Raw genomic sequence first — 27,200 nt, forward strand, 5'->3', positions numbered from 1 at the left:
CATAGATATAGATGTATTCATTTTGAGATCTGCACTTGGAGATAACATTTCCAAAATCATCAGAAATCTTAACAAGCAATTTGAATTTCCTCATATTTATTTGCATACCAGTTGACTTTACTATTCATTTGGCAAATTATGGACATTAAAATGTATCTCTACACAAAAAAAAACACGGGCATAAAATCTGATAAAAATAGTTAGCCATATTGGTTTAATTTAAAGCTTAAATATCAGACAATCTGCAAAAAACAAACAAAAAACAAACAGAAACTAAAAGGCTGGAATTATCCCGATAACCTTTGCTATGCCATGCATGCTGCTCTTATGAATTTAGAGAACACAGACAAAGTTAGTTTCTAGTCGTCAGAGCATACTTGATGTCTAATTTGCTTTAATTTGGTAATTCTTTTCATTTTACTTTGGTTGTTACAGACATTCTATGTGAATTCCATTCCAAGAAGCTTATTAAAAATGAATCTGCAGCAAAAAAAAACTATTGATGGAGTCAATAATTATTCTCCACGTGGTACTTACACTGCAAAAACAATCCAGAAATAAGTAAAAAATGGCTTAAATTAAGTATATTTAGCCTTAATTTGAGCAGGTAAATAAGATGATTTGCCAATGGAATGAGTATTTTCACTCTTAAAATAAGATAGTTAGATAATATTTACTTGAAATAAGACGATAAAATAGTTTTTTCTTATTTTAAAAGGAAATTGTCTTGTTCCATTGGCAAAGTGTCTTACTTACCTCCTCAAATCAAGGAAAAACACACTTATTTTAAGAAAAAATAACTTATTGAGATTTCTATTTTTTGCAGTGTACATATAATTGTGTGCTCACTGCAGAGCAGCTGAGATGAATGAACTTTTAAATAATTTCTCTGGTCAGAGTTATGTTCAACTTTAGACCAGGTTGTGCTGTGACTTCAATACATGTAGAGGCAAAAAGATGATTCCTGAAATGTAACAAATGCGTCATGGTTATCATAAAACCCCTTTCTCCTGTGGTGCCTTTTATCTCAAAGGTTATTTCTCAGTGGTCCTGGAGGCAATGCCCTCATGTTGTCCCTTAATTAAAAACCTATGTTGCTGCTAGTATGAAACAAAAACTTCAGTCTTATAAAAAAATATATGTTCAGAAATTCCTCAACCATTTACTTCACAACCTGTGGTGGCATTATGGCTGTTTTTTGCTGGGGTGTTTTACCATCAGGTGTATCAAGATTACTACCTTTGCCTTTGTTCCTTGGTGGCTTTTTTATGGGAGTCTTCTTTGGTGAAGGATCCAGCAGGTTCCCCATCTTGGAGCCGTTCAAGTCCTGCTTCTCCGGGCTCTTAGTTTCGGGGGTTCCAAAACTGCTGGTGATAGGTGCCACCATTTTCTGGAGGTTGCTTGTTGTGGGCAGCAAGGGCTTGGTTGAGCCCTGTTGGCTAAGTCCACTGGAGTTGGTCCTCTTGGCTTTTTGTGGTGGTGTGGGCTTTTCTTGATTATTTTTAGGTAGGGAGAGACCATTGGTCTTTGTCAGTCCTGTCCCCTCATTCCTGTTAATGCTCTGAGTTTTCTCCTTGAGCTGTGCAGCCAGTAATGTGGCCGCCTCAGAATTCATATGAGGGTGGATGACTTTAGGGCTCTTGGGTGGCTCTTTAGAGCTGTGTTTTGGATTTTCAACACTCTTTTTTTCAGGTGAGGAGCTTCGGAAGCTGCTTATCATCTTAAGGGCATTTTGAACAACACCATTGATGTGCTCCATGTGACTTGGACTGCTGTGCTCATCTCCAGAATTTTTACCTTGTATCTGTTTGTGTTTGCCAGGGGATCCATTTGCACTGGTCTCATTTCCATCATGTTTCTTTTGTTGGCCTCGACTCTTTTCTTTTCTTTTATTACGTTCCTCATTTCTTGACGAGCCATCACTAGAGCTCCTCTTTTTTTCGTTTGATCCTGCAAGTGCCCTATTTTCCCCTTGATGCTCTGGCGTTTGTGACCCTGTTGCATTTCCATGTATCCATGATACTTTAGGTTTAGTAGATGGATCTGGTGGTCTTGGCTTGGACTTGCCAGGGGAAGGGGGTGGTTTTCCATGACTCTTGGCTTCTGGTGTAGGGGTACCATCAGTATCCTTGCCATTACATTCCTCCTCCTTGGACTGCTTAGACGGACGGGCAATACAGGCATATTGGACGGCAGACTCAGACCCGCTATTTGAAACGTCACTGTCAGAGCACTTGAGTATAGACTGCTCGTTGCTTTCCACATTGGGTACACTTGTGTCTTTTAGACATGTGTACTCCCCTGCATCCTCATTGTACGGGTCATCCTCTGAGTCTTCAGCCACAGGGTTGAGACTCTGCTTCTCTTTGCTTTCACTTGTGGATTCTGTTAGTTTTTGGAAGAGGAAAAGTAAAGGACAGTAAGTTGTATTTACTTTTAGATTTCATTAACATAACCTTAAATTTATGAACTATTATAAACACGGGCAGGCTTTTAGCTAGGAACATTTTCATAGGGTCTACACCTTGTACCGGGGGTATCCTTTGCTGTGTCTTTCTCCCCTGCCAGCTCCCAAACGCAATATAGTGTGCTGATCAGAAAAAAATAATATTTTTCCAACTCCAGCATCTGCTGGTTGCGAAAATTAGGGTGTACCAAAGCCGTACTTCCCAAAAACAGGGCGTACAATTTCTAATATTTTTAGTAAAGGGCGTATAATGTACACCCGTATGCAGTTCTAGCTAAAAGCCTTATACTTCAGATTAACTTCCTATAAGCGACATTTAAACGGGGTAAGAAACTATTGCCATAAACCATAGAAAGAGGTGATAAAATTACTATGTGATTTTTAACTTACTATGAATCATTTAATGTCTTTATAGTATATTTTCCTCTATTCTTCTCAGCATTTATTTAGATATGAAATACAGCATATCACCTTTTCTGAACATAATCTTTACTAGTTAATTTTGTGCTTTTGAATTATGATTTGCTAATTATATAACTTAATCAAATTTATTATTTTAAAAATATAAGTATACAAGGACAAAGTCCCTTCAAAAAATGATAGAGTAGCAGTATCATACTGCTCTTCAAAAATAGAAACCAACATGACCAATTTTCCACCAAACTCCAACTCACCCATTGAGTATGTGCCATGCTGACTAGACCTTTTTGACTTCCTGTTTATACTCGACTAGTTCCCAAAAGACAACCTGGATCTAAACAGCTTGTGATTAGAAGCAGCTATCCTCACCTCATGTGTGAGTAACTACAGTATATGATCACATTGGGGAACTGAGCTTCTTTAGAAAATTTGTCCATCTCTGTGTTTGTGCATGCATGTGTGTGCTAAGATCTTCTATGCAAAATGCAAACTCTACATTTAACTGGGTCAATCCAGATAACCAACTGTTTATTTGCTCATTTGATGACCAACCTTCATGTGGAACACAGTAAACAGGCCCTTCATCTCCGCTCTCAAAGGAAGAGAAGGACTCCTGAGAGGACCATGACGAGGGGGAGGGCTGCTCAGCCACAGATGGGGGCTCAATGAAGCTGCAGTTAAAGGTGTTCTCTGGGTCGTGGTGTGCTACTGAGAGGAGAAAACAAAAGCAGAAACCAAAAAGTCATTTTACGGGATTTGTGCAGCAGTGTCATCTCACTCAGTTTTACCTTCTATAATCATAATACATTTTCATTAGCTCAATGTGAGAAGGGATTGCATGGTGTGTTGGGGTATTTTATCAAGTAGCTGACCACATTGTCAATTTGACAGTAAATGACTAACCACAAAATATTTTCAACTACATTTTCTTTCTAAAATTCCAGTATTAAAATTTCATCAATGCTATTACTGAGCATTTCTTTTGTATTTCTGCTAACCCTAAATATAATGTTTATCTAGATTGTGGACTGACTGGTACTGTTGGGTTGGCATAGAGCCTTTTGGATATTACTTTTGCTTTGACCATTATAAAGCAAAGTAAACAATGGTCCCCAAGGCTAAACTTTCAAGTGAATTCCAATCAATATATAAGAAGTAAAATATTCACCCACCTTGGATGATTTACAATTAAATGTATCTTATAAATAAAGGATACAAACCCTCCAAATTTAAGCATGATACAAGGGATAATAATTATTATAATATAAAATGTAAAGTATATATTCGCATAGGCATACACTGGCTTTAGTATATGTATAGAGAATACTTTGGCCTTAAAGACAGTTGCAACTGGACATGCATGATTTAGAGGCATTCTAATGATGTCTAATAAATTGCAAATGAACTGCTTCTAGGTAGCCTAGCAGATACCTAAGAGATACAATTATATTTTTTGTTGTGTTCAATTAACTTAGTTTACCTAAAAAAATATCAACTTCTGTAATTTATTCAAAGAAATATTATTCAAAATCTAAAACTAATCTAAATGCTAGTATAAAGGTTGTCCTATATACGAGCTGGATTTTCAGTTTAATCATTCTGTTAAAACTATTCTGGTCTTTGCTGAGGAGCAGTTTGCAACCTATATCAGTGAATCCTCAACACAAATGTAGGTCAGATCCTGTTTCCTTCCCTGCGTCTCCCAGCCCCCATCAGACATCATAGCATTCTGCTGACCCTTGTTTTCAGGACAGCTGTGGTTTCTACGGCATGCTTGGAGTCAAATCTTCCCATCTGGTTTGAACAGTTTAGTACAAACCAAAGCAGCATTCCCCATTAACTTAACATGAGCAACCACATCAGATGTTCCTGTTTACATGCCCAATGACACATTGGTCCCTTCATTTGTTAAAGTTCAGATAAACCAATGGTGGGAAGATTTACAAGAAGGTACAACAACTTTGCTCAAGATTAATTCTTTGCACTTGAAGTGTTTATAATAAGGAAGGAAAAAGACCATGGTGTGAATATAGAACATTTCAGAATTATTTACATGGAAAAGGGGATTTTTCCCTTTCTGACTGCCTCAGTTTGGATACATTCATTTTATTTGTGACTAAGGTTAAAAAACACCTTCTTTATTGTTGCTTAACATACTTGCTAACTCTCTGTCAGAAAAGGGAAAGCAAAGCAATAATATTATTTATTTAATGAATCTTTAAGTAAGGATTGAAGCATGAATAAAGGAACACCATATTATTGTATGGATACAGTGACACTTTAAAAAGATTAATTGTCTTGTAAAAGTATGTGTTGTCGGATAAAAAAAAAGGATAATTTTTATCTTAAAAACGACCAACGTTCACAGTTAGACATGAAAATGTTTATGTATTCCTTGGATTTTGTAACTAAAAATGTTTCAAACCTCTGAGCTGAATCTCAAATGAACACTGTATTTTTTAAATATCTTTACCTTTTGTTAAGTGCATAGAAACAGCAACAACAAACATCAATCATTACCTCAAAACAATCAGTCTAGTGGTAAAGAGAAGGCTGTTCAAATATTTTCCTGACGTGTGGTATTTTCCAATCATGATTTGTGGTGCTTCTAGAAAATTATTCTTGTTGTTCTGCCTCTCAACAAATAAACACAGTGGCTGAGGTCCTAGATAATCTATTTTACTTGAGGATTAATTTAAGAAAAGAGGATGTATGAAGCTATGAAAGCTCAATATATTTCTAAAGAATTGTACGATGGTCATGGCCCGTTGGCTTTGTATTAACAGTGTTTCATAGCTCAGTGGTAGGGAATAAAATGCATTCGGTTACAGTGAGACAGCATATACCCATACTATAATGCAGTATGATATACGTGAAAGAAAATTCCGAAACACATGACTAGCAGCACGTCCTTATCAGTTATTTTTTAATGCTCTTTACTGTAGTTTATAAAAGATTATTAGGACTTTCGATTCTTTTTCTTTATGTGTTTAGCACATTTAAAAAAAGAGTAACATGTATTAATGACACCTAGTGTTACAAATCAAAACAACACACAAAAGCCAGGTCCAGGAAGTAAGCAGGAGCTGCACACTGCACCAAAGAAGTCCTGCCCTGTACCTCCAGGTTTAAAAATAGACAAACTTCCCTAACACAATGCTAAAGAAAAGACCGAACTGTCAGTAGAGACAGTTACTTCCATCCCAGATTACAAATGAAAAGGATTTTGGTTAACTTTACACTAAATTAAGACATGGAATACAGCATATTTCTTAATTATTGATCCTTTAAGTTGAGTATCTAACAAAAATTTTTTTTGACTTATTTCAAAGCACATTCAAAAACAATCTTACGTATATATATGAAAATATTTACATAGATCTGGAGTACCCAGTATTATATATTATTGGTACACTTTATTAAAGTACTAAAGCTTTAAAACTTTGCATACAATCTCTTGCTAAAAATACACAGATGTAATTCTTTTTTTTTTCTCACTTTTAATAGTATTATCCTAGAACAGTAGATCTGTATAAAAATCATAAAGGGGGAACTGGCTTTGGATAAGTTGCAACCTGCTCATATCAGCAGACAGCAATAACACACTTTTTTAAAACTATAGTATTAAACATGCAGAGAAAAGAAATACAACAATAAACAAATGAGAGTGTTTTGTCTCCATAGAAAGATCTCTAGCATGGAAATGGACAGAGGCACTGAGGAATCTAGCTAACTTAAACAACACCTCAGCCATGCTAATCAACAAGTGAACACATGCATCATTGGGTGTATGCATTGCTGGACAACAACTGCCCATGAAAGCTGCTGTCTTAAGGTCTAGTTTAATTACGAACATTGCAATACAGACTTGACGCCACACTGATCCCTCTCTGCATGATAGCCTGCACATAGCAGTGCATTATTGACATATCACAGCTGCACCGCACCACCTTGCAGCTGCTCTGCAGGGCTGAGTTTGAAAGAAAACAAGAGCGTTAGGGTACAAAAAACAAATACTTCAACAGCCTGACAGATTGGTAAATCAGGATGATTGAGAATGTAATTCCAAAATTCACCTTTAAATTAAATTATGCAGCTTTACAGGGTGAGAAGGTTTGTCCCAACACATACTTTATCACATTAACTTTAACCAGCATTTGCATTCTAATGGTTGCTGTAAAACTTTCTGTGTTTTCTCTGAACAAATGAAGATGAAACAGCAGATGGTGTGGCTCATTGCGCTGATTTACAAGAAACAATCTGGACACAGAGGATGCAAGGAATGCCGGACAGACACAAACATGCAGGGTGTGGAGTAAATACACTCAGAGTGGATTGCTAACCTTCAAGCAAACAGCCTTAGATTGTCAACCAGATGGCAAACCCTTCATCTGTTTCTCTACAGCTAACAATGCAATGCATAAACTAATTTTCATGTTTTGTTTCATATAGCTTGAACTCATTATTCCATTTTAGGTTTTGCCCTGGCAAATTTATTGGCACTGACCCCTGTGTGGATAAATCACAACTCTGACACACACTAAAGTAAATTTGACCACTTCCTGTTTCCAGCCCCATTGGGCCCCTTCTGGAATGCATGTGCTCAGGACTGTCTAGCTCCTGACAGACTTCGTTTCTAAATGTTGCCAGATCACACTCCTGTGGGCAACTTTCGCAGAACGCAGAAAAAAGCACAACATAAAACAGAGCACCATCAAGAGCAAGAAAAAATAATGAAAATTCACAAAAAAGGATCTTTGATAAAAAAGCTCTTGTTTAAGAATCATTGGTGTATAATTAAGCTGTAATTTGGAAAATTAATTCCATTAAAAAAGTTTTTTTTGCAGGTAAATGTGTATAGCCTATATCCAGATTTCATATATAATTATATCATTTTTTGCTAAAAAAAAAACAATGTGATTTTCAAAGGGGTGATGCTTGAGTACCGTCTTTGCTCGAAATGTTTTTGGAAGAACATTTTAGACAGAAGGACTAAAACCACAGAAGCACAATGAAGGTACAGGCTTGCCAGTGATTTGATGTTAAATCTGGAATTGTAACACAGAGCATCGATTGGTCTGGTAAACTTCTCTTGTATTCCCCTCATTAAATGTAAGTCCTGCTGGTCTAACATTCTGTGTACAGAGACACATGATTTTAGACTCAAATAAACAAGCCTGCAATAGATCTTTTGGTATAAGAGCAATAATATACTTTTAAACATTTAGTGGACGGATTAAAAAATAGCACAGTTTACTTTTACTTTGTTCAAAAAGGGCTTTTGTTTTGTTCTGTTACTGAGTTGAACCTTTATTTTATTTTTATCTCCTGTGTGCTTGGAACGAGCCTCTGACTGGATGTATCATCGTTACTGTTGGCACATGCAGCCAAAGTGTTGAATAACAATCTGCGCGGCAGGTGAATGTGGATGGATCTCAGATGATTCATGTTACATCACAAGTGTTTGCAAACAAGTTGACAGCTGAATGAAGTTGGGAAAATTAGTTAGACTTAACCATAGACTGCAGGCCAGCTCCTTGAGCAGAAAAATAATCCCTTTTTTTTTTATAATTAAAGGTATTCTGTTATTAGATTTACTTTTATTTTTTCCAATCATGTCATACCATAACACAAAAAAGTAAGATAGTTGTTCTGGACTCCATCCTGATGCGAGAAATACTTGATCTAAATCTATGAATAAAATTTGTCAGATTATAAAATTAAAGCAACTGGTTGATGAAGGAATCCCAATCAAAGATAAACAAATAAAATACTGTTTTACAACCCCAAAATGAGTTTCCAGGTGTGTTTAAGTCACTGAAATAGAAGTGAAATACTGAATAAGAAACTACATTGAAAAGAAACAAAAATGCTGAAGTTTCAATAACCTTGCAGTAACAATCAAGACTTGTGTCTATGTGTGAGCAAGACTTTAGACCCAAACTCTATCTATTATAATATACATCCAGAACAGTCTTAGCTTATTGAATAAAGAAAATACAATAAAAAAAACTAATAAAGATGATAAACTGTTTGCAAGTGGGGGTTAAAAGATCAGCACATTCCCTTTGACTACAATGAAAAAGACTGCGGTCACAGACAGATCTGTCACACACACACCATGAGACCTCTGCATGGAGCTGTGCTGTCTACCCAAACACTGTGGCCTTTGATAGCTCGTCATACACCAGCAGTCAAGCCCTAGAAACAACCTCTTGCTATTATTTAACTCAACCTCCTTCTAAGTGGATGAAAAAAGAAGCTTCTTTCTTTTTTTCCTTTTTGTGGGGGGGTAAGGAAAAGAAAAAAAAATTACATGATTAGGGTCGTAATAATATGAACACATGGCATTTGAGTGTGCCAAGAATAATAAGTGTCTCTAAAACCATTGCATTCTTTCTAAATGAAACCCATACTTGCTTGCCAACCACCCTACACTTTTCAACTCTATTCATCATCTACAGAGCAGATGGAGGTAGCACTCAAGGAAAGGTCTCACAATGACACTTATTTTTTGCTGTCATTCTATGTATAAAGCAGGACACATCCAGTGCTGCAAGACACATTGGAAAGTCAGACACTGTAGCCTTGTTTTAGAATAAAACATATCTTCCTTTAAATCAAAGGGAAAAAGAACAACAAAAAATAAAAACAACATACAGCTTCTGACAAGGATTTGCTAGGATATGAGGGAAAAAAAAGTTTTTTGAGGCTTACCGACTACTTTGGGCAGTTTCTGTCGCCTCAGTGGAATACGGGGAAGTTTAGTGCTGATTCGGCTGAATCGTCCGCACAAAATCCTCTTGGCTTTTTTGCTGTTGGTGGAATTGTCTCGGTTAGCACTGAAAAGGGATGATGCCATGGAAATCTAAATTAATCTATAAAAGCAGCCATTTTAAACCTGACTCTTGGCCTCCTTTGAGTGCTATTGAACTGCTTTGTATACAAAAAGTCACGTCAACCAAAACGCCCTTTATAATGCAACTTCTACCTCCTTATATTTGTAACAATCATCTTTTTTTACGGGAAAAAAAGGATAAACATAACATTTCTACTTTTATCTCAATTATAATGTCTTTCTGTCACTCACTTGTGGTCGTCTTTGTCTCTGCAGAGGCAGCAGCAGCACAGTAAGGAGAGAAGAGCAATCAGTAAAAAGGAGACCAGGGACCCAGCTGTAATCACACCCATCCGTTGGTTGGGCTCTGAAAGATAAAATACAGTAAGTGGAGGGTGTGCCACATGTGTGCAGGAAATGCCACTTTCAAAAGTAGGATCCAGCAAACTCTAAAAACACTCAAAGTTAATTTGTTTTAGTGACACAATGTAAAATTACATTTACACAATACTAAGTATTGGAACTAAGTCCAAATTCTTGCACATATAGGAACTTTATTAATGTGACGGCTTGGTATTGGATAATTCCTCCCCAAAGACATTAAACCAATTAAACCATCACCAAGATTTCCTGCAACAACCTTCCTCCCCTCATCCTAAAACTCGTTAAATGATTTATCAGCACCCCTCCCTCTCTCGAATAGGATACAACCCAAGTATAATAAGTGCTGTATTTCACAAACATAGACAGCATAATGCACTTGCAAGGACAAATGAGGATTAAATGAGGAAAAGTTCGGAGTTAACTGACTGACATTAATAACGCTAAAGTCTGGGTGTGGCAGGTTGGATTAGTTGATTTTGAAAGAGGAGTTAAACAGGAATGACAAGGTCTCATAATATCACTGACCAACCTGCCACCATTCATCTTTTCCCCTGGCCAAAATCCCTGCTATCCTTGTGTGCTCTAACCTGATTTGCTTCATATTCATCTAAAAAAAGGTGATATCAAATTTCAAAATCAGCCCCTGCATTTCTTTTTATTCTGTCTCGATTGAACTTTCTCGTCACCTCATCGCCCATCGTTTTATGTGGTCTTTGTCCCCCCATCTTCCCTACTGTGGATGTAAAGGAATAGAGCCAAGAAAAGATTCATAAGAGGTATAGAGAATAAGAATCATAAGAATGAAATGTGATTTAGCCAGGAAATAAAATCAAGGACCCTAAATCTTCCATTAGGCTAATTTAGCCAAATAATTGATTTGCTGCCACTTACAGTTGTGTTTGAAAGTTTACATATCCTCCCATTAAACAAAATGACAAATTCACACTAGCAATTAAATTAACACTGAAAAAAGTAATCATACATTAAAAAATATCTAATAATAATTTTGTAAACCAAGGTATTGATTGAGATTTTATTATTTAAAAAAGTTTTGAAAAGAAATTCAGTGTTTTCAGAATTTTTAAACATCTGAATTAGTTGATGGCCTCAAAGTGTTGCTCAAAACATTTTAGATAAGCAGCCCCATCAGACTTACTTTTTATATATATATATATATATATATATATATATATATATATATATATATATATATATATATATATATATATATATATATATATATATATATAAATACATTTTTTCTTTTTAAAAGCAATGTCGTGTTTTCTATTCTTTATAATTTGTAATCATTATTACTTGTATTTATTAATTAGTATTGAATACAAACTTTCGAGCACTGTATTGTTTACACATTTGTTAGATTACTGACCTTTTTTTTTAATTCAGTTAATTTAGTGGATAAAAACTGTTGTTTTAATGGGAAGATGTTTTCCTTTTTTTCCCTATGAAGTTACTCTATTTCTTTGGGCATACTCACTTATAGGGTTGTGGGACCAACGCATCAGAGATTATGATCCATACTGACATGCTGGCATGACCTGCTAGCTGCACCCCATGATCTACCACATTTGTATAGCGCTGAGATCTGGTGATTGTGGAGAATGTTTGGGTAAAGTGAGCTTGCTGATATGTTCAACAACCCCCCCAGAATTATTTGAGCTTAATGACAGTTAAATTTCCTCTTGGAATTAGCTATCCGAATATTGGTAAACTATGTTCTTATAGAGATGGACATGATCAATAGTCAGAACTGATGTCAATCTGGTTATAAAAGGGTCAACGTGTACCAAGAATATACACCAAACATCATCACCTAAACATTGGGCCTACTGTAAGTCTTTACAAGCAGGAAGTCCACACAGTTCATTAGGGCTTTTGGCATACCAGTACTAATTTGGTACTGAGGTACTACGGCATTTAAAACCATATTATACTGCATTTTGCTGGGAGCGGTATTTGTACCTGCAGAAGCTCAGAAAGGACGAGGGGCAAGTTAAAGAGAGTTGTTGGGAGAGAGAGCGAGAGAGACACTGCTGTCGGCAAATTGTCGCTAGATTTAAAGTTTTTCCCCTATAGTGACTTTTTTTTTAAAAGCATTTTATAACTTTCCTCTGTGTTGTTTAAGTTTTGGGTGTCAACACGTCAAAGCATCGATATGTCAGTTTACTGTTTTTAGCGAGCAGTCAGTGCTGCTGTGCGCCATTCAGGGCCCTGTGTGCAGCTGTGTGCAGTTTGCTTGCTGAGAGAAGAGAAGCCGTTTCACTGCATGTCTCCATATGCAAATCCATGGATTTGCAGGATGTCAAAATATTTTTTTCTTTTACTGAAACGTTGTTGCACTAAAATAAGTCTTTGGTTGAATAGAAAGAGCAGTCTTTCCTCGATGTTAAATTGCTCTCCTGGGTTTGCAGTTGAAGCTAAAAATGGTGGAGCAGGAGTTTTCTATTGAAAGTCCAAACAAGAGAACATTTTTCCTGTATATTTTTTGCTTGTTTTTTTTTTTTTTTATTCTATTCATGGGTTTCCTGTTAAATTACAAATATAATTTAAAAATCCCCTTTTCAGATATAAACCCATTCATTATTTAGCTCCATCATAAAAGAGACTTATGATGTCAATCAGTTTCTTTTTCTAACAGAGCCCCTTCCTCCCAAATTGATCTTCACTGGATTTCACAGAATCATTAGTTTACATATCCTCCCATTAAACAAATTGACAAATTCATCCTGGCAATAAATAAGAAGAAATGAATGCAGATATTTTAGTTGTAAAGCTTCACTTCTGGGTAATCAGCTTCCAGTTTTAGTGTTGAAAACATTCTGTCTATTTTTAGGCCTAGGTTTAGAGCCTTCCTTTTTGATAAAGTTTATAGTTAGAGTAGCTGAGGTTACCCTGACTTATCTCTATACAGTAGTAAAGCAGCTTTAGACTTGGCTGTTGAAGGACATACGGTAATAGCTTCTATTCCTCACACTTCTACATTCTCCTACCCCTCTCCAATCTAGCATTATTTTCTGCTTTTTCATTTTTTGTTCTCTCTGTTTTTCTTATCAAAGAAAAAAACATCTGGATTGGTATTTAGCTATGACACAATATTGGAGGGGACGGAAGCTACTGATACCAAAAACGAAATGTTGTCCTTCCGTAGCTGATACTGTTTGGCATTGTCTTGTAGTGTTTAGCCATGTTTCTTATTTTGCCAAGGCCATTGAGTAAGCTATGTACAACTTTGACTAACCATATAGTATGTGTATATTTTTATTATAGGAGTGTTTTGCTTTCCACTTTCTCTAAATGTATGCTTAAGCCTGGTTTATGCTCAGAAACCAGGCCATCTGCGTATGTCGAAATATACGCAGATATGCTCGCTCCACCCCACCCCTTCTGCAGACACTCTAGAGCACCTCCCCAAATTTGTAGGTGACCACAGACAGTGAAGAGAGAGAAAGGAGGCCACTGATTGGCCAATTCTACATCTACTCTACACTATGCGTATTTCCTGTTTGGTACCTAATGGCAGAAACTCTGGCTGTAATGCGGTCCACAATGCCTGGCACACCTCAGACACTATTCCAGACACCATACAGCTTTGTAGCTTTGTGAGACTGTCTGTCGGTGTGCACCCAAAGCCAAAACACACAGCGCCACGGCAAGCCTTTCAGGAACACTCACGGGTGAACTGTGTGTCGTCCGGCGTTGGATGAGGGGTTGTAGACTGCGAACAAGCTCGTCAAACCGACACACAAACACCCACAATCCTAGCTAGTTCGTGATTGTTCCTTCCATTGTGTCGTGGAATAACATCGCAGACCATGCTTCAGAATTGGGCGTAAATCAGAAATATCTGTATACACAGATAGTTTACACAGTCCTTTAGTATGATGGCTTGCTACAAGGTCAACCAAAGAATAAAATTGACAGTCCACTGCTACATGATCAACCAGTAAGAATGAACGCCATTCGTCATCACTCAAGGTCTCCCCCTTCCCCCAGGGATGGGTCACGGGGCAAGCAGTCTCAGCAGATACTCCAAGACTTCCCTCTCTGGAGATCCCTTCTCCAGCTCTATTGGGGGAACTTAAGGCAGTCCCAGGCCAGTTGAGAGACATAGTCCCTCCAGCGCGTCCTGGGTCGTTCCCTAGGTCTCCTCCCAGTGCCTGAGACACCTCACCAGGGAGGCGTCCAGGGGGCATCTGAAAAAGATGTCCAAGGCACCTCAGCTGACTACTTTCGAGGTGGAGGAGAAGCGGCTCTACTCCGAGCCTCTCTCGAATGACCGAGCTCCTTACCCAATCCCCAGGGGAGTGCACAGTCACCCTGCGGAGAAAGCTCATTTAAGCCACTTGTATCCAGGATCCAGATCCAGATTTCATGACCGTAGGTAAAAGTAGGAACATAGACCGACCGGTAATCATTTTTATCTGTGATCATTCTTCCCAGTTCTCTCTACACTCTAACATAAAATTTGGATCTATGACTACACAAGTTTTTTACTGGATATTTTCAGCTTTTTTGCCATTTTCTTTACACTTAGCAAGAGGTGGCCGTGCATGAGTATCTTAGCTAATTAGCAGTTTATTAAATGCCTGGACCAGCCCATCAGGCTCTGACAACCACGCAACATTCAAAGCAACCTAAGTTCCTCCATTTTGATGGTCAATGTTAACATAAACAAATCTCAACCTCTGTGTAGTCTGCCTTTTTTTTTCCCAGCAGCGACATTTGTTGCCAGTCATTTCTTTGAAATCTCCTAAAGCTTTTTTCAGCTTTTTGAACCTAATGTAAGTTTTGGCATAAAAAGCATAGGTTATCTTTTTTAAATAGTACCAGTTTCATGTAACTAGGTGTACCATTGACAAGGCCTCTTTACTTCCAACCTGTACAACTGGAAGGAGATTTTTTTCTTGAACTGGTTACAAAAGAAAGTAGAAAATAACAAAAAAATTAACAAAACTGAAATATTATGTGCATTTATTTTAAAAGGGTCTTCTACTGGTGTATGAGTAGAATTCTATGCAGCGAGACTACATATTTATCTCAAAAGAACAGTAAGGTATGCATGGTAACAATTGGTGCACTAGCATAAAGCATGGCTAGCAGTGTTTCCCCCAGCATAGCAGCACTAATTACATTAGTAACTATCAGATGACTTGGATCTTATAGACTTTAACAACCCAGAAAGTACTGTGCACTATATCACAACAGTTTGCATGCTTAAAGATATGAAAATCAAAGTGACTTTAATGGTGACAGCGTAGAAAGACAATGCTCCCACACTAACCCTATGAAAAGCTTTGTGCTAGTCTGTTTTCTGTATCATGCTGGATTTACCCATCCAGATCCTAAAATGGACCACAGAACTATAGTCTCATACAGTTAGTGTACAACTGTCAGTCGCTTGCTTGATAGCCCAGCATACCATAATTAGAAAGAGAGAAGGAGATGTAAAAACAGCTAATTTCAGTAGAAAAAGACTAGTACGAGTGTGAATCTAGAAATGAAAGAGGTTTCAAATAACTATGTGGCTAGAAAAGAGGTGCTGGTCGTCTAGCTATACTTATAAACATACTCATTAGTGCCATGTTACACATTGTATATGTCAAAATAGGTGAAATAGCAGAGATAGCAAGCACCAGAGACGGTATCACAATATTCTGTCTGAACTAAGAAGGGATTTCCCACCACCAACAATTCCTGCTTAGGAAAAAAAAAAAAGAGACATAGATATGGAGATCTAGATATGAAATGTTCTTAAATGTGAATGTGAAATTCCCACACTTATTAGGTGGGGAAGAATTTGGGATTAAACAGGTTTTATTAAGTTTTTTGTTCTGAGTTTTTTATATACGTACGTCCATGGGGATTCCTCTCAAAAGCACTTTGACAGCTACTATAAATTGAGGTAGCCTTACTGTTCACAATGTTGCCGTCAAATTTGAGGTCCTCAGAAATACTAAAGTAATTTTACAACAAAGATACCATCTACATATACATATATATATATATATATATATATATATATATATATATATATATATATATATATATATATATATATATATATATATATATATATATATATATATATATATGTATTGTGGTTTTTAATATTTCCTATATCAACTACATATGGATACATAGTGGAGCTAAAGAAAAATCTGCCTGTTATGTCATATAAATAGAAAAAAAAAATAAATTTCCCTCTTTGTAACAAAAACATAAATATTAAGATTTTTTTTTAAAAATGCTGTTGTAGATATACTCTGGTTTAAAAAATCAGTTTCTTCAGCAAATCTCGACCAGCAAATCTTGACCAGGATATCTTTGACAAAAAGCAATAGAAATTCTCTTATAGTTTCTTACGGAGATAGCAGGCACCAGAGACGGGATCACAATTCTTGTCATTGCAGTAGCAGGTTTGGTTGCAGTTGACTCCATATTGGCCAGGTTCGCAAGTCTTATTGCAGCTTGAGTAATGAGGAGATACAAAAGAAACTTGTTAAATATATAAATGGAATAAAGAGAGATAAAATGTTAGTGTGTAAAACCTGTTTTCTCTGTTTTTTTTAAAACATTTGCATGATTAAGCTTTCCTATCCAATGAGATTCCTCAAACTGTAAAAAGTGATTGTAGACCAAACATTTCTGCTTAAATTTACAACAATGTCGCAAAGGTTAAATGAAAGTGATAAAAGCAATTAGCTATGAAGCTGCTGAGGGCATAAACATGCTTTTTTAACACCATGTGCTGTCATATAACTTACTAGGTGCCATAAAAGCCTGGGTCACAAAGGCACTCTCCAGTAACAAAATGACAGATGCCATTAAAACAGTGGCTGCAGTTGTTCTCGCAGTTCTCACCATACGTGCCGTTGGGGCAGCGTACCTCACACCTATTGTATATAGAAAAAGATACCATAAATAATGTTCTATGACTTATTACAGATTTCTTGTGGAAATTCTGCAAGTCTTACCTGTCCCCAGTCCAGCCAGGATTACAGTGAGAACACTTCCCCTGAATAGGGTCACAGTGATGTCCATCCTTACAGGTGGGACACACTTCCTGGCAGTTTTCCCCAAAGAAGCCTTTGGAGCAGAGCTGATCACACCGTGTTCCGTTCCAACCTCTATCACAGGTGATGCACCGTCCCTCTGTCACCTTACAAGGCTGCTGACCTTTGCAGTGTCCACATCTGAGAACGTTCAATAAAGACAGATGCATTATTATTACTTATATTGTCAAAATCTTAATCTCATTGAGATTTTGACAATATTGCACAGATAATTTGATGATTTTTTCTTTGTCCAGTCCAGTTTCAAAACTTTAAATGTGTTCTTTTTCTGATCTGTATATGCACCACAAGTAAAATCCACGCGGTCACATTGACGAGAACTTTCAAATCAGTTGTTATTAATGGAAGGTAATGTAGAGTTAGCTGTTGTAAACAACAGTAAGTATCTAAAAAAAAAAACTGCACCAAATAAATTACAATAAATATTATTTTCCACTAAGGTACTGTGGCTGTTTAATTAACTTCAATCCCTTTGTACTGTGCAACACACAAACAATTTTGTTTCAATATGGCTTTTAAAGAAAGAAAAATAATAATTTTTACTCATAAATAGTTTATTCTAGATGGAACCCTATTAGATATCACTAATTTTCAAAAATTTGCTTTCCAATTTCGGTTATTTCATACCCAACATTTTCATTAGTGGGTGACACACCACACCCCAGGGTGACATACAGAATTTGAAAATGTTTGCATTATATAAGGGTGGAGACTAAATTCTCTAACAGATAAAAACATAGGTGAACATTTAGAGTTGAATATGTTAACTAGCACTTGATGGCAGTTAAAAAAATCAACTCCATAATCTTTTTTTTTTTTGTAATAAAAAGACATTTCTACAGCAACTGCTACAGTATCGCAATGCACCTGGTAAATAAAAATAATGACCCTTCAATCTAATAAACATTTCTGTAATAACTTTGATGAACATAAACAATATTGAAGTGCATTACTTTTTTACATTATCTGAAAAGATAAATGATATGCTTTGCTTTGTTATAATGTTTATACATTTTGAAATCCAGCTTCCATTTGTTCCTTTGCTATAGACTGATACAAGTCACATTTCATACTATAGAACCAAACTACATAATGATATGGATCAGAAAACGTTTTTACTTTTGTTTAAAATGGTTAATTTACTTTAGGCTCTACCCCCACCTGTTTCTGCAGTTTTGGCCATAAAATCCAGCAGGACATGGTTCCCTGCAAAACTTCCCACGGTATCCTGGTGTGCAGGTACATGAGCCGTCCGCCTTGTTGCACTTGCCGTGGACACACTGACATAATCTATCACACCGCAAACCCCACGTCCTGTCCTTGCACTGGCAGCGCCCCGTGTACTGCTCGCATGGCGAGCCATTGCAGTTGCATTGAATTGCACAGTTTCTTCCCATCCATCCAGGATGACACAGACATCGCCCATTATTGACATCGCAGACAGAGTTCACACTGCAATAGCAGTTGTTGTTGCAAAGTGAACCCCACACCCCAGGGTGACATGCACATTTTCCTGTGTCTTGGTCACAAGTACCCTTTTGGCATTGACAGGCATTTTCACATTTGGGTCCCCAACGATTGTGGTTGCAGGTGCACTTGCCAGTCAAGTCATCACACTGGCCATTAGGAAAACAGCTGCATTTGCCTTTACAGTCAGGCCCCCAGAACTTTGGAGGACACTCTGTTAAAACAAAAAGTAAGCAGGAAATGTAAAACCTGTTATGACAGAGTTATTGTAATGTTATTGACCTTAAAGAGATGTTCAGTAGTCAGAGTTAAATCCTAATAGAATTAAAGTGACTGATTTACAGATAACATATATTTACAAGTTTAAAATATAACAATATGTTCAATGAACATCAATTCTTAACACAGTCATTCGTCATGGAGTCACATAAAGCCAAAGAAGCAAACTTCCTTCTCTTTGACTTGTTAACTTTTTACCTCCTTGACTGCTAACATTGACGCCGATACACATAACATCAATTTCAAATTTCTTGCATTGGTTAACATTCAATATTGGATACTTTGAACGGTCTTAGACCCACCCACTTTATCAGATTTCCATTTGTCCTACAAATACCTGTTACCAAGTTGCCAATACCAGGTTGCCAAGAAAGGCTTCTTTTTTGGTGCCAAATGGCGCAGTAAAACAAAATTTGAGGTGTATTTTTCTCTCAACAGCCTTCAGAGCTGAGGGCAGGTGACTTATACAAGCAAACTGGCACTGCCACTCAAAGCACATTAAAATTGCCACCCAATTTATTTGTGATCTGACAACAGGTCAACAAGTGAAACCCCATTAATATCTCTATGCAACAACACTACAACTTCTCGGGGATCACAAGGCATTTGCAAAAAATGATACACAGTTACCTACCTTTTCTTTATAACAATATTCACCAGAGAAGTGGGTACATTATTACTAATGTGTTCTCAACCTCTACAATCAAGCTAAAAAAAATTTTTTCTTCAAATTTTATTCCACTGAATACTTGATGCAGTGTGAATATGTCAAATTACATTAACTTCTGTAGGACCAGAAGGGATTTTTAGCGCATCTAGAGTTGGTTACAATTTTATCTAATGTATTAGCATATTTAAATTTGTTTAACTGAACTAAACTTACTGAAACAGCATTCCATCAAGGTTTTTCTCTTGAACCTCCTCTGTTATTTACTGAGAGCAAGAGGTGTGATATCATTTTAACAATGAAGTTCTTTGACATTAGGGCTGCAACTAACGATTTGATAATTTGAAAATCAATTAATCTGTAGATAACTGTTTTGATTAATCGATTAATAATCGGATAGCCAAAGTTGCCTTAAAGAAGATTTTTTATGAAATTAAACCAGATGACACTCAAACTTTTCCACTGGAATAGTTCTGAATAGAGCATATTGGCATAAGAAAAAGTTTGTTTTTTTTTTTGTCTTAAATGCTAAATATTTATACACTTCTTTTTTTAATTTACCGTAAAGTCTCTAATATTGGCCTGTATTCCAATAGCGGCCGGGTCTCTAATAATGGCCGGTCTCGCTGTCAGAGGAGGTAAATAATGGCCGGTCTCTAATACAGGCCGGGGCTATAAACGTTTTTTCTGGGCATACCTCAACATTATACTTGTGGTAGTAACATACAAGTACCACAGCCCTGCGCAGCTGGACGACAGGCCCTGCTGCTGCCCGTCTGCGCGAGGAAGAGAACAGACACGCAGCAGAACATGAGGAGCAGCGCGAGTGATGAGGAGAATAAAGGGAGAGATGAAGAGGAGGAGGAAACTGAGGAGGAGAATTAAACAGAATTGGAGGATTTTTTTTTTTTTTTTTTACTTCAAACCAAGCGAGACATGGTAACTGTACTTTTTCAATAAACGAACCTAGTGTTTTATAGGTTCAAATAGACACAAAATCTCATTTTTATTCATTCCACTGGTAGTCTGTTTTGCTCAAATAGCAATAGAGGCCTGTCTCTAATACTGGCCTCTATCCAATAAAGGCCTGGACCGCGATGCACTTGAGTGAAATAAAGGCCCGGGCCTATATTAGAGAATTTACGGTAGATATAATTACTGCTCTAAGTAAGTTGCTCTGTCAGCTAAAGACATATTTAAGAGTCTCTATACTCCAGTTAACGATTTATCAATTAATACATTAGTTGATCATTATATCAACAATAGATTAATTAAATTAATGCAATTAATTGTTTCAGCCCTATTTGACACTAAATTCTTTTTGAGGGAGACATAACCAAGACAAGATGATGAATGCATATTCTAAGGAAGAGCCTTAGAGAATTATTTTTTTTATCTTGGTTCTCTTTATATCCTTGTCTTTGTTTTCTTTTATTATTTCAGACTTTTTTTTCTTTCTTCACTTTTTTATCATAAATTGCTTTTTTTATATCAAATTATCGTAATCCCACTTATCTTTTGGTTAAGCCAGAGTTGGTTTTGGTAAGATGCCACTTTTTACACTGTTTAGTCCATTAACTAAAAAGAAATAGGATGAGAACAAGTTGGGTTTCTCCATCTTCATGGAGCACAGTGTAAAGCATTACTCTCTCTCGTCGCAACAGAGCACTGCCATTTCTCTGGCCGAAAGTAGTCTTGAAAGTACTACTGTATTATATAAGTTCATGTATTTGGCGATAGTTCCATTTGTACAAAAATTAAGACAGTTCCACAGACAACTAAAAAGAGATACCCAAAACAGTAAGGCGACCTTGTTTGAAAACTACAGCTTGCAAGTCTATTAGATTGCTGACTGTAGGATATCATCAGTGTTAACTGTGGTACTTTATAAAGACGAGAACAGCAAAAATTGGTACAGTGTTTAGCTAAGAGATGTTAACTGGAGACCTTAGAACTTTAGATCTCGTTGTATAACTGTTTAATTCTTAGTATGGAATAAAATAAAAAATGTGGTATTTAAACCTGAGATTATATTAGAAGAACCCATGCCCTTTTAATGCTTCCATTTTTATTGCAAGGCAATAGCTGATTTTCCTATGAAAATAGCTCATAAAGTATTTTTTAGCAACCCTAACAAACAACCAAAAAAAAAAAAAAAAAAAAAGACAGACAAGCTTTGCCGGGAGAGGCAAAAAAATAAGCTCTTACTTGCATCACAGCTGGGTCCAAAATATCCATGTCGGCAGCGACATTCATTTGGCCTGACACACACCTCATTTTCATTGCAGGTGAAGTTCCCTTCACAGATGGCTGGAATATAAAAGAATAGCCCAGATTATTACAGTGGCTCACACAACAAGCTGTATGACATGTTTTGATTAATGCAAGACCTATTCCAACGTACGTGTCAGGCATTCATCTCCTAGCTGCCCCCATCCACTGCAGCACACCAATCCTGATGACCTGGAAAGGAAACAAACTAAAAGCTATGAGACACAGAGCGAGAGGGCAAAGATAGAGCGCTGATCTGAAATGAAGTAAAACAAACACATCAAAGAGGCTGCATCCACACCCAGCTCACGTCTCTTTGAACTCACAGTTCTTACAGATTCTCTGCCAAAGTATGCAGGGACACAGATGTGTGGCACACTTGTTGCATAATTAGCCCAATGTGCTTATATTAAGACTTTACAAGATAAAAACACCCCAAAATCTCTAACATCTACATTTAAGCAGTTTATCCTGTTATCTCACTCTTCCTAGCCTGTGAGAATGATGCATGAATATTCAAAGGAAACATTCTGCAGACAGTTTTAAGCTTGACAGGAAAGGACGGATGTGTCTCCTCTTCCTCCCTCTCCTGCGACCTCTGTGGGCCCCTGCAACACGTCAGCTTCCTCTAATGCTTTGAAGATGGTGGTTCCTCTTAGACAGAATGAAGGGAGCAGGACTGTACTTCATCCTGTCCAAACAGGCACGTGCCTAAGACAATAGATCTATCATCTTTTAATAGGGGTAAGATAGCATTATTTATTAATATTACTTCAGCATGTAACATCCCCTGGGCACCTTAATAATACACAATTTGATCCATGTAACATTTAATAGGGGGCTATCTTAATTTTTTTTTTTGGAATAGATTTAGCAAAGAGTTTAAGTCTGTAATGAAATATGGATATTTAAAATGTGTTTAATACAGCAGATGTGTTACCTGCATGTCAACGGTAAGAATATCCTATTCAAACACCTTCTTAAGGTGTTCTATTGAAATGAGATCTGGTGGCTGAGGAGGCCATTGGAGCCTTGTTCAGTGGAAGATATATACACTATGCTCATAAAAACAAGGAACCAAGTCGAACAATAGTAAGGCTGGCCATAGCATTTAATTTACCATTATTTACCATAGCACCTCAGTGTTGTAGCCGAATTCGAAACTCTTCCCACCAGCATAACGTTTCCAATCGGTTACCGTCCAATTTTGGTGAGGCTATGCAAACTATGCTGAAACTGTATAAAACATGATGTCTACTCTTTTCCCTGACGTCACCAAGGCCTTTTGTTCCAAACAGCTGGCACTTACTGCATACTTTCTCATTTTGCAAACAGTTTGTGATGGAAAACATCCCAGCAGATCTGCAATTTATAAAATATTACTATCCAGACAAATGGGCACTATGCCACCCTTAAATCTGCTTTCTCCACATATATATATATATATATATATATATATATATATATATATATATATATATATATATATATATATATATATATATATATATATATATATATATATACTGTATATATATATAAAATTTAGCACCATGGAGTTTTCATTTATCAAATATTACTTTTTTTCTGGTCCAACCTGAATGAAAGGCACCTGCCTTCACTGTGACGCTGCCTCTCCATGTTTGGAGGGCAGGGTCCACCTATTTCATTCCATCATCACAGAGCCACTGCAACCTGGTATCGCCGCACTTTGGCTGGTAAGACTCTTTCATTGAAAGCTCGAGGGAAGTCTCATGAATTTCAAAAAGTTTAATTTCAGCATTTTAAGCACCAGTTAAAAGATCATAAGTTGCTGTCACAGTGCAAATTAGGTGCTAAAAGCGTCAAACCATGCCTGGCCTCACATCATTATGTTGTTTACTGGACAGGCCAGGCACAGTTAAGGTAATTACTACTGGTCTTACGTAAAACATGGAGAGCAACTGTGTAATCAAGGAAAGGGAGGACCTGCTGCTCAGAGAGCAGATTTTCATGTGGATTACTAAAACATGCATGGATCAAGAAAAATACTCATTTATGAATTTGATGAAGGAAAAAGATTAAGTTAAGCGTTAAAAGTTACATAAAAGCTTTTGCATGCGATCCATAATATATGGATTGCTCTTAAAGTGCCTTGCATTTCTAAAGTGTGATGTACTTGTTTGTTATTTGTATTTCCTAATAAAGTGGCGATCCACTTGCCTGCTAATATTATAAACACATTGTATACAAATTGTATACAATCACATCGAAAGTGCTTTAAAATTATGCTGGTGAGGATTCACAATCATCCAGGTCATAGTCATTCCAAAAAAGTTTAAAAACAAACCACTGGACTTTGTTTCCAAGTTTAAGATGTTTCGCTTCCCATCTAGGAAGCTTTTTAAATTCAAATGTCAGAAATAGTTTTATTGGCTTTACACGGTAGCCCAACAAAACCTTGTTTTTGCTTAGGGCACGTGCAAGTTGAAACAGATAAACGGGTCCACCCCTTTGGAATGGTGGTCGTTTGGCTTCTTTTCTTAGCCTGCGATGCCCCATACCTGTCTATGTCTCTAAAAGGGGGTCGTTAGAGGGAATTGTTGGCCTGGCTGACCTTTAAAATGATGCCCTTCATTTAAAAGGTCTACAAGCACAAGGTTTGGTGTTTGATAGATTTTTTTTATCTGATTATTACATTACAAACATTTAGATCATGGACTTCTATAGTTTATGATACTGACACATGTTAAGTCTCACAGCTTTTTGGTTCCCAAGAATTTCAACCACCCTAACCTTGGTTATGGTGTAATGTGTTTTGAAAGGCTGCATTTACAGCCCAGTTAGAATATAATTGCCCTTCCAGCTAAATTAAGCAGCTGATTTTGTAATGGGAGAGCATGCTGGAAATGCTGATGAGTGGAAATACATTCTTCATCACTTCCTCCTATTCACATGATTCAGTGGAGAACTTTTAAAAGTGTTTTAACCTAACCCAGGAAAAAGGAACCCGTGGTACCATTCCCCTACTCCTTGTTGCACACTCAATTTGAGATTATTTCTATGTATAAACTGAGGAGAAAAAGAAAAGCTATGAGAAGTAGCAACCTTTTCTTAATCTATTCATCTAAAATACAATAATTTTGTTGTTTTCCTTTATAGAAGTGGTCATAATATACCAAAACAGCGTAGATCAGAAATTAGGAGATTTTGTGCACTTTTTTGCCCTTTCTCCAATAAACTAAATTTCGGGTTCCAAATAAGTAAATACATCACTGAATTACATTATTTCTCCATCTGGCAAGCCATTAAAAACATTGTGGTGTGCCTGGCCAGAAGGGTGAAACTTTGAACAGAGAAAGTTGTTTATTTTTTAAATAGGATGTAAACACAACTTTAGCATAAGGAAAAAACAACTCTTGATTATTTAGATTCTAACGGCTTTAGAAATAGCTGTGAGGGCCATTTCAGATCAGTCATTTTCAGCATGGTTAAAGTGAGTCCTATTGATTGCACATAAAGAATCCCCTTAATCAACAACAGAGGTCCCTGTTTAAACAGAATAAACACAACTTTGAATACCCTAATTCAAATCTGTCTTTTAAGGTAGGATGTGAAGACGCATAACATTATGCTAAGCTTTTTCTAACCATTCTGTAAAAGTAAAAAAAAAAACAATCCACTGGACTTGGTTTCCAAGATTTGAAGACGTTTCGCTTCCCCTCCAGGAAGCTTTTTCTAACCAGCAGCCTTTTTTATAATTCATAGACATCATGTTTGGAGGGTTCAGTCAGTAATTGTGGAATTGGATGCTTTTCCATTTTCACAAGAGGCCAGATATGCACTAAAAGAGATCTGTACAGGGTGGATTATTAACATAAAGCTTTGGCAAAGGATTTATAAATGTCAAAGTTGACTTTTAAAATTAAACAAGTGTTACAAAAAGGTCTTAGGAAGGCCATCGGTGTACATTTGGAGCGCCAACTACAGATAAAAACACTTCTCCAGATGTTGGCACATCTGCCTTCTGCAACAGCCTACATCCCTCCTGCTGCTGCTTCAGTGGACAGAATTTTCCATTTTAAACCTACATAACTTGACAATTATACTACAATTTAAAAGCATTTAAAAGTTTCATGATTTTACACATTTTACTTGCAGACAAGTTGATATAAAGTTTTTAATGTCAGAGAAACCATTACTTTTACGCAAAATAAGAGAACTTATTTTTTCAATTTTTATCTAAAATTTTTAATGTCTGTTTTTGTTTAAAGCAGGCTGGGTTTGCACAAAAACTGTGAAACTGCTTAATAAAATCACACAGGCATTTTTTTTTTTTTTTTACCCCCCGCATGAACTCTTACCCGGGTGCTCTGCACACATTCCTGCCTTTAGCGTTCAGTTCCTGGCTGGAAACGGAGAAAAAGAAAAGACAAAGCAGCGCAACGGCATTAAAAGAGTTCTTCATTTCCATTGTAAGAGCAGCAGCATCCTAAAAGTAGACGCCACTCTCACTCCACATTTCCTTTTCTCCAGCTCTGTTTAACAGCGAGGTTTCACTTCTCGTTTTTCCACTATTGTTTCTTTCATAATCCAGACGTGGCCAGGGAATAAAAAAAAAAATACTTTAAATCCACGGTCTTTAGGTGTCCCAGCACCTAAGCTGCAGCAAAACCCAGCAATCCCGACGGTAGCTTCAATTATATAGACAAAGGACACAAAATCCAAACTTTTGGTTTTCTAGATGCTTCTTGTGCGTGAAGTTTAATCCATTATGATCCTGCAAAATGCTTAACACCCTATGAAAAGAAAACAAAAATCCCCTTAACTTGTCTACAAGGTTGTTTAGATTTTTGTCAAACTTTTTCTTCTTTTAACTAAGCTCAACAGATGAGTTCCAATATCCTCCCTGGGAAACGCGCCCGTGCGTAACTTTGGTCCTTCTCTTGCGCTCTCTGGAGTGGCAGAAGGGAAATTCCTGATTTGTTACTCTATCTTTGGCTTAAGCGCCATGCCTCCGCCACTAAAATTTACATAGGCCTGCATGCAACAGGACGCAACGCGGTCCGCTCCAATGGCACACGCTAAAGCACAAAGGCTAAATGATTTACGCATAAACACTAGAATATCAGATATCAATATATTTACTACTGTTACAGTTCTAAATATGTGCGTTAGGCCTAAATGTTTCACAAATACTCTTCGTTCCAATCATTGGTACAATAAACAATCTTAATAACTTCTTAATCATATATCTAGTGACCTGTAAAAACATAGAACATGTCTCAATAGATCATAATTTATAGAAAAGGGTCTTTGTTTGTAGCTGAAAGA

The 27,200-nt window shown here is 36.8% G+C and overlaps 1 protein-coding gene across 2 annotated transcripts; it reads right to left on the reverse strand.

Moving 5' to 3' along the window:
* Positions 1 to 833: 833 nt before the first annotated feature.
* On the reverse strand, positions 834 to 26,925 carry scarf2 (scavenger receptor class F, member 2). 2 transcript variants are annotated; one of them, XM_038293763.1, is made up of 11 exons: positions 26,231 to 26,925; positions 22,021 to 22,079; positions 21,825 to 21,926; positions 18,365 to 18,884; positions 17,105 to 17,323; positions 16,895 to 17,023; positions 16,494 to 16,597; positions 9,978 to 10,092; positions 9,605 to 9,702; positions 3,440 to 3,592; positions 834 to 2,385 (listed from the first exon to the last, which is right to left on the reverse strand). In XM_038293763.1, the coding sequence occupies exons 1-11, from the start codon at positions 26,338 to 26,340 to the stop codon at positions 1,163 to 1,165; spliced, it is 2,832 nt and encodes a 943-aa protein (XP_038149691.1). In that variant the 5' UTR covers positions 26,341 to 26,925; the 3' UTR covers positions 834 to 1,162. The 2 variants fall into 2 exon arrangements, with proteins under 2 accessions (XP_038149691.1, XP_038149683.1); XM_038293755.1 differs by having other exon boundaries at positions 3,440 to 3,595; positions 26,231 to 26,922.
* Positions 26,926 to 27,200: the final 275 nt, after the last annotated feature.

This window comes from Cyprinodon tularosa, unplaced genomic scaffold (assembly GCF_016077235.1).
Source record: "Cyprinodon tularosa strain WSP-4 unplaced genomic scaffold, ASM1607723v1 ctg109, whole genome shotgun sequence".
In the NCBI taxonomy this organism is placed as follows: Eukaryota; Metazoa; Chordata; class Actinopteri; order Cyprinodontiformes; family Cyprinodontidae; genus Cyprinodon; species Cyprinodon tularosa.